Below are 8843 nucleotides of genomic sequence, written 5' to 3'. Positions count from 1 at the left end.
GCCGCCGCCACCACGACGCTCCTACCGCCGCCACGACCCTCTCTCTCTCAACCTCCAACCTCTCGCCGCCACTGCCCTCTCTCTCTCCGGCCACCCCATCGCCGCCGCCACCACTACGCTCCTCCGACCGGCACGACCCTCTCTCTCTCAGCCTCCGTCACGAGGACCGCCGCCACTGCCCTCTCTCTCTCCGGCCACCCCGTCGCAGCCACCAGCTCCGGTCTCACGTTCTTTCTCTCTCTCAGCCGCTACACACCGCCGTGCCTCCACCGTGAAATTTCAGGGTAAACTTGTATTCCATTTCCCAAAGAAATTCGCATATGCATAAGATTTCATTTTGCATAGTATTGTTATCTTTAAATTTTCTAAGCACCGCAGCAATGTGAGAATATAATAAGAAATCCAAGCTTTTTCTGCTTTCATTGACTTCCAAACACATTTTTTTTTTTTTAGATTTTCATTTTCTTTAGTAATTTTTAGCAAGATAGTGAGGTGTCCTTGTCTTGTTATATCCAGGGCTGCGAAACACGGGGAGTCAAATATCCGCGAAGTTCACGAGCGACGGGGCCCACATTGTGTCCGCCAGCGAGGACTCGAACGTGTACGTCTGGAACTACAGGAACGACAACGACGCGGCTCAGCCAAAGAGCCACTGGTCTTGCGAGCGCTTCTTCTCCCATAACTGCTCGGTCGCGGTTCCTTGGCGCGCCGCCGGAGACGCGCCGAAGCAGCCCCGCGTGCTGTCGGCGGCCAATCACGGCTCCGCCACCTCATCGTAACAGCTTCGAACCCCAGCTCCGCGCTTCTCTCCGTCGACGCTGCTCTCAGTTCCAGCCGGTAATCTCTCTCTCTTAGTGTACCTCTCAATCTCTCTCTCTCTCTCTTCCTCTCAATTTAACTCTTTGTCCCGTCTCTTGTTGTCTCAGCCTAGTCCCGCTGCCGAGCCTCGCTGCCCAAAACAGGCTCTCGGTGCCTCTCGCTGCGAGACAGTCCCACTCCGACAGCCTTTTTCGCTTCGTCCGAGCTCGCCTCACCGCAACCTCAAGCCACCGTCCTTGCTCGTCGGCTCTTCAAGAGGTTAGTTCATTTATTTATATTCTTATATGTACTCTAATTAATTAGAAAGTTTAGATTAGTTCATTTAGTTTAGTAATAATTTACTAAAGTTTAGTTCATTTATTAATTAGAAAGTTAATTAGATAGCAAGTTTAGTTTAGTTAGGTTAGTTTTATATGTTAATTGTAATTTGAAATTATTACTTAATATATAACATTAGTAAATTGTAAATGATATCATTAGTTTACTTAATTTGAAATGTTAATTAGACATTTTAGTTTAGTTAGTAATGTTATATTGTAAATGTTATGTTAATTTTAGTATTGTTAATTAGAATTAATTTGATAACATGTTTAAATTTTATAGTAAAATGCTTAGGTTTGTGATTTAGTAAATTATATGTTTGGATTGAATTAACAAATGTTATGTTAATTTGAATTAATTTAATAACATGTATAGATTGTATAATAAAATACTTCAGGTTCTGGTGGAGATTCGCCACAGAGACCGGATTCTCAAGGTCCGCCACAGGAACCTGAGTCCCAAGGTCCTAAGAAATCAAGGGGACCAACAACCGGCTCGACGTCGGCGCGAGCAACACAGGGGGTACCGGGTGCGAAGGTGGTCAAGTGGGACCCAATAAACCAAACATTCTACCAAGAGATAAGGAAAGAAAATAAAAAAGTTGGACTATTTAACAACCGCCTCGGTGCTTTGGTGAAAGCACATATCCCGCCTACGACTCGTGATTGGAGTGAAGTGACGCCACAGATGTTGGCTGCTATTTTGAGCGCACTTCATTCCGAGTTCAGATTTGTGTACACGGATCTTGACACCGGCGAGGATCTGCCTGCGGATTGCTTTCAGAATACGATTGATCAGGCTATCATTCGGAATGCCAAGATCAGGCGACGCAACCAGAAGTCCAAGCTATCAGAGAAGTTCAGATTGGAGTTTTGTGGGAGCACTGAAAACGCTAAGGCGGAAACACCACCGGGATATAAGAAAGAGGATTGGGAGGCGGTGGTAGACGAGTTCGCGACTGACGATTGGAAGGTACGTAATGTATGATTGTAATAAATCACAATATCTTTATCAGATTGAATAATGACAAAATTAATTATTTGCAGAAAAAATCTACTCGCAACAAGGAGAATTCGAAGAAGAAGAAGACGAGGTCGACTCAAGGATCTCTTTCTTTCTTGGCTCATCGTCATTTGAACGTAAGTTATTCTAATTTTGAAATACTTAAGTTGAAATAAATTCAGTACTTATATTTTCATAACAATTACAGAGTAAGGATGATGGGACTTTGGGCTCCGCGTTAACGACGTGGGAGCAAAAACACCATAATAGAAAAGGTGAATGGACGACAGATTGGGCGAGACGAGCACATGTAAGTCATATGTTATAATTAAGAGTACGTTACTTACATAATAATTAATTTTTAATAATTTTTTTATGTGTAAAGGCGCGGATAGTTACTCTACTGGCGGATCTTCAGCGACAAGCAGAAGAGCAAGGCGTAGTCTTTGACCAGGACGCCGCAGAGGAGCACGCGATGCTAGAAATTCTCGGGAACCGTCAAGATTGGTACGTTGGAATAGGTCCAACGGTCCCGAGAACATCTTGGGCTATTGCTCAGGCTCAGGACGAAAGCTCGTCGTCAGGCTCAGGCTCGTCGCGGCGCCGCGTTCCAGATCCAGTGGTTGGCGAGCTCCAAGCTCAGGTGGCGGCACAACAACTCGCTATGGCGGCACAACAACAGCAGATGGAGGAGATGCAGCGACAAATGTTCGCGTTCACGCAGCAGTTTTCGCCCTTGCCTCAGATGTCGTCCGGCACGATGCCACAGATGCCGCAGATGTCGCCCGGCACGATGCCACAGATGCCGCAGATGTCGCCCGGCATGATGCCACAGATGCCTCAGACGACGCCGCCGCCTCAGATGCATCCTATGCATCAGACAACGCCGCCATCCGTTTCAATGGCAGATGCTCAGACGACGCCGCCAGGTTCAGCAGATTACCAGCGAGAGCGTACGAGCGGCAGTGAGCGTACGAGCGGAAGTGGACGAGGAGGTAGCAGCAGTTCTGGAGGAAGATTTGGCGGGAGAGGGAGTAAAATGTTCAAGGATTGGTTTACAAACCGAGGAAAAGGAAAGGGAAAAGAATGAACATTTATTTTAATTATTTGTCGTACATTATATAATTATTGTAATCGAAAAACAAATGATTAGTTTTTATTATGATTATAAATATTAATTAATGAATTTTCTAATTAATAAACTATTTAGTTATTTGATTACAATTATAGAATTCGTAATGAATTAATTTCTAATTAATAAATATTAAATAGCAAATAAAAAAAAACTTAAAAATAGCTATCGGGTGCGACTAGTCGCACCCATAAATTTGGCGGGTAGGCCAACGGGTGCGACTAGTCGCACCCACAGACTTGGCGCGAATGAAGTTGGGTGCGACTAGTCGCACCCAAAGACTTGGCGCTAATGAATTTGGGTGCGACTAGTCGCACCCAAAGACTTGGCGCGAATGAATTTGGGTGCGACTAGTCGCACCCGTTGGCCTACCCGCCAAATTTATGGGTGCGACTAGTCGCACCCAATGGCTTTCGCGCGGACTTTTTCGCACATTTTTTCTGACTTATGGGTGCGAATATGGGTGCGACTATCCGCACCTAAAAGTCGCACCTAAAAATCATGACCTTCCGGTGCGACTAGTCGCACCCATGACCTTTAGGTGCGAACTTTCGGGTGCGACTTTGTCGCACCTAAAGTCGCACCTAAAGGTATCAATGGGTGCGACTTTCGACCTTTGGGTGCGAAAAAAGTCGCATCCAATGCTGTTTTTTGTACTAGTGGGCCAAGATTACATACTTATTAGAATAAGGATAAATTTCACTTTTGTCCCCTAAACTTGTTGACGAACCACAAACCTTATCCCAACTTACATTTTGTTACAACCGGTCACCATATAATTTTCAAACCCTTTCATGCCATGTCCTTCCGTCAAGTTGTGGTCGATTCTGTTACCATTTAGACCACGTGTGTCGCACGTGTGCCCATTTCAGAGCAAAATTATTGAATTGCCCTTTGATATCGTCCATTGTTATACCATATTCCTAATTCAAAAACCCAAAACCCAAAATTGGGATTTAGGGTTCGATTCATCCCCAAATCAGTTTGGGCTCGTCAGTTTCACCAAACCAATCGCGAATCCAGTTCACCAAAACGCCATGGAAACTTACAGCTCGAGTAGTTCTTGGAATCGTCGAGTTTCAGGCGGAAACGACGAAGCCCATACCAGGAATCGTGGAACACCGAGATGCAGTTGTGGCTTGGTTTGCTCTAAGAAGACATCGTGGACATCGTTAAATCCGGGTAGAAGGTTTTTTGGTTGTCCCCAATATAAGGTACGTATCAATTTCCTTTGATTTTCTATTTAACTGAGAACAATATGTGTTGGGTTTTTGGTAGAAGGTTTTTAAATATTCCCGAAGGTTAGATTTTAAGGTTTTTTTATTTCAATGGGAATAAAATTGTTGGTTTTTTGTCGTAGTTTGGTATTTCCGAGGGCTAGATGTTGAGGTGTTTTATTGAACTGAAAATAAATTTTGTTGGACTCAATCAAGTTTGAAATTTTGCAGAAAAACAAAGATACAGGTTGTGGATTTTTACAATGGATCAACCCTGAAATGTGTAGTAGGTCAGTTGAAATTATTCCAGGCTTGCTGAGAAAGATTAATGAAGGCGGCTACAATTATGGAACTCATGACGACGATGAACAGAATGGTCGTGATGCCATTCTCGATGAATTGACCTTCAAAATACTACTGTTTGGTCACATAATAAACAACATAAACAGATTCCAAAATGTGGGCAACATGCTTCAATTCTGTTGTTAAACCAAAAGATGCAAATACACGTGTAGAAAATGACCTAGGAAATAATGTTTGGTCACATAATAAACAACATAAACATATTAAAAAACTGTGGGCAACATGCTTTAATTCTTTCTGAATAATTTTCTTGGCCGAAGAGTCTGTAGCCTGTTTGGATCATCAACAGTCTTGAATCTCGGACTGCGCTGTAAATAGAACAAGTCCAGATGAATTAGAAATATTGGGTGTGTAACTAATAACTTAGAAATTCACGAAGCCTTGTTTGTAATCGCTCACTCTAAGTTGTAGTTGAGGTTGACGTTGACTTGCAATTTGAGTTGCAGCTTGACTCGCACTTTGACTTGGCCCTTGAGTTGCAGCTTGACTTGGCCCTTGAGTTGCAGCTTGACTTGGGCCTTGAGTTTATGCATCATGACTTGCAGCTTGACTTGAACCTACGCTGGGACCTGCGTGTGAATGTTGGCTTCCATCTCTAGCTTTCTTCTTTGATTCTCTCTGCAGAACAAAAAAAAAAGGATTACTTCTCATTTCAGCTCTCTGCATAATTATTGAGTTAAGATCACTAACCAAATTATGTTGTTTTCTTCTAAAAACAGGTCTTCATGTTATGGCCATATTCTCCACAAGCTGAGCACTTGATGAGGACATATCTTCTCAATCTTGTAGCTCCTCGAGGGGGCAAAACTTCATCTGGCTCGACCCTTCTCAGTTTTCTAGGCCTCCCAGCTGGCTTTGATCTGTTAGGAGGCATTTCCATTGGTGTCGTCCCAGTTTTTGGCCATGTTCAATGGGGTTCAGTGGATGGATTTGGTGTCGATACGCCTTCATGTACGTTTCTTTTTTGCAACAGTCAGCCACGTATTTCTCAGGGTCTTCATTATTACTCCAAATACAACTGATCACGTGTCCACAAGGTATCTCTGCATAACAAATGAAAACCAATGACGTCAATGAAAACCAAAGAAAAAAGTTGTTACTTGCATAAGGAACAATACCTGATAAGTCCCATCTTTTGCATGAACAGGTCCCGTGTCTGAGGTCCACCGCGTACATGCTGCCATACATATTTTGGACTTGCCATTGCTCATTGCCACAATAATGGGCCATGTTTTGTGCACTGAGCAACTTGTTTTTCTCTAGGATCTTCGAAATTCGGAGACCTATGTCTTCATGCCACTTATCTACTGCTACCCGTTGCTTAGTGAATCTCTGTAGTAAATACATCCTGATTCTCTCAAGCATTGAGAGTATTGGCTTTTGTATAGCCATCAATAAAGCCCTAGTCCCGTTGAAGCATTCGCAAAGATGGTTCAAGACAATGTCGCACTTAGGAGTCGTTCTGAAGCATGCTCTTGCCCAATGACGAGGCTCCTTGTCAATCAGCCATTCCCAAGCCTTCACATCTTCATTCTTGATGTCTTCCATCTCAGCCAAATATTTCTCCATTGAGTAAGCCATGACAGCAAACATGACTTTTGTTTTTAGGAATTGCCCCTTGAATACCTTATGCATTGATGACAATATAGTAAATTGTTAGGAATTGAGTAGCTACTGATAATTAAAAGTTGGGATTATACTTACCTTGGTAAAATTACTCCTCAAATGTCTAGCACAATGTCGATGCTCAGCTGGTATCGCACCTTCTACCCACATGCCATTTAATGCTTCTGTAAGTCCCTTCTGTTTGTCTGTTATGAATGTCCAATGTAGACCGTTGTGGATCTTCACATCCTCCCGTAGAAACTGCAAAAACCATGTCCAACTATCCCTGCACTCAGATTCCACAACTGCAAAAGCAATTGGGAACATGTTGTTGTTAGCATCGATCCCAATTGCAGTGAGCATATGATCAGTTTGATGGCCTTTGATGTGACAACCATCTAGGCCTATCACATGCCGACATCCCTCGTTGAAACCATCCATGCACCCTTTGTAGCATATGTACATCCTGTTGAAAACTGGCTTTCCATCTATGAAGGTTGTGTCAAACATTACTGTTGATCCCGGATTTGATCTTTTGATTTCAGCTCCATAGTCCCAAAGCAATGCATATTGTTGTTTGTATGTCCCCTCTAGGTAATCTTGTGCATACTTCCTGGCACGATAGGCTTTCATCTTTGAGCAATTCAGGATGAAGTCTTGCTGCACCTTGTTCATGAAGCTCCCACACGACCAATTCTCATTATCTTGGAACTGATTCCTATAATGCTTTGACAACCACCTTGAAGTTGCAAACCTTCATAATACATATATAAACACATAAATAAACACATACTTAGTACTACCCATAACTTTTCTTAGTATAGAAAGATACATGTACCTGTTGTGACCTATATGTCTTTATCAAGAACGAGTCAGTGTGGCCTATGACTGATGCATAGCAAACCCAATTGCAGTTAGGGTCTCCACAGCAAGCCCTGACTTTTTCTGGGTCATTTTTCTTAAAGTATATCTGTTTGCCAGCACGAATTGCATACTCCTTAACAGCATCTTTAAAAACCTTAGCGTTTGGGAATACTAATCCTAACTTGAAACAATCTTGACCCATATCGGTGTCCTCTCTGAATGCCGGAAAGTCAGGCAACACATTCTTCCTTTTCTTGCATTTTCTTGATGAGCTTGGAGAAAATTCATCTTCTAAATCTGTTCCACTCTCGCTTGAAGAGTTTTGATGTATCCTCATGTTATCTTCATCCTCATAATCACTTCCTTCATCTTCCTCTAACTCATTATCACTTACCACTTGCTTACCTTTTCCCCCACGTAAACTTGCGTCTACACCATCCCCATCCACTTCCACCTCATCTGCACTAGCCTCATAACCGATTTCTTCTTCCAACTCATCTTCATCATCTCTATCAGACTCTTGATTATCATTAGGAGCCTCAGTAGCAACCTCAGCAACAACCTCTTCAGTATCAACCTCAACATCAGGCAGAGCATCATCCTCATCATCCTCTCTAACCCCTGGTTCACTCCCTTTTTCAGTCTGAGCAAAACAAAGGTCCTCATGGTCTCCATGTTCTGTACCAGCCTCAGCAACACGAGGCTCACTAACATAACCAGTCTCAGCAACTATAGGCTCACTAGTTGGACCACTCTCAGCCACTAAAGGCTCACTAGTTGGACCACTCTCAGCAAAACAAGGCTCACTAGTCTGACCAGTCTCAGCAACACAAGGCACATCTACCCCCGTAAGATACAGAGTACTAGGCATTCTCGGGTGACTGATAGGCGCGTTTATTACGCGTAAAACTCCTATTTCCCGGACTAAAAACTAACGAGTCCTCAAGTGTTTTTGATAGTTTTTGTGTGTTTATGAGTGATTTTCAGGTTTAAGAGGTCAATTGGGTCTTGAGGAGGTTATTAGCGCATCATGTGACGATTCCGAACAATTTCAAGGAGATTCATACACATTTGGACAACTTGGAGCGAAACAAGGAACGACGTCCTCTTCAGCACGATTTTGGGATTTTTAAATGATGATTTTGGATGATCCACTTCCAGAATTGGATATATCTCTCTCTTAGCTTTCCAACGCATGTTTATTTGTAGAAATCGGACATCGGAGCTAGGAGTTACGACCGTTTAAAAAACGGTGTGCAGCGAGCAGGAAGCGCGCGGCGCGCGGACGAAAATTTCGCCGTTTTCGCCTCCAGCGTCGTACGCGCGAACCGTGCGAAGCTGAAAAAATGGTCTGCGCGCCGCGCAGACAAAAGGGCGCGCCGTGCGGTCCAAAAATCAGTTTTTTCCAATATTGCGTTTCTGAGCGGATTTTGGCCATTAGATGTGATTGGAAGGCCTAGATTGCTCCGAAAACAAGTCCATTCAACCTTAAAAAGACCAATGCTTTCAGAAGAAGTCAT

At 43.3% G+C, this 8843-nt stretch overlaps 1 protein-coding gene across 1 annotated transcript; it reads left to right on the top strand.

Annotated features, from left to right (window-relative positions):
- The first annotated feature begins 1793 nt into the window (after positions 1-1793).
- LOC149388957 (uncharacterized) lies at positions 1794-5453 on the top strand. The gene is made up of 6 exons (XM_089622536.1): positions 1794-2112; positions 2187-2279; positions 2351-2452; positions 2528-2963; positions 4235-4416; positions 5301-5453. Exons 1-6 carry the CDS (start codon positions 1828-1830, stop codon positions 5451-5453), a joined length of 1251 nt encoding a protein of 416 aa, XP_089478662.1. The 5' UTR covers positions 1794-1827.
- Positions 5454-8843: the final 3390 nt, after the last annotated feature.

Source organism: Urtica dioica, chromosome 8 (genome assembly GCF_054948205.1).
Source record: "Urtica dioica subsp. dioica isolate 48M chromosome 8, U.dioica_male_clone48M_v1_H2, whole genome shotgun sequence".
NCBI lineage: Eukaryota > Viridiplantae > Streptophyta > Magnoliopsida > Rosales > Urticaceae > Urtica > Urtica dioica.
The sequence above is the reverse complement of the archived record's forward strand: the minus strand, read 5'-3'. Positions and strand labels throughout refer to the sequence as shown.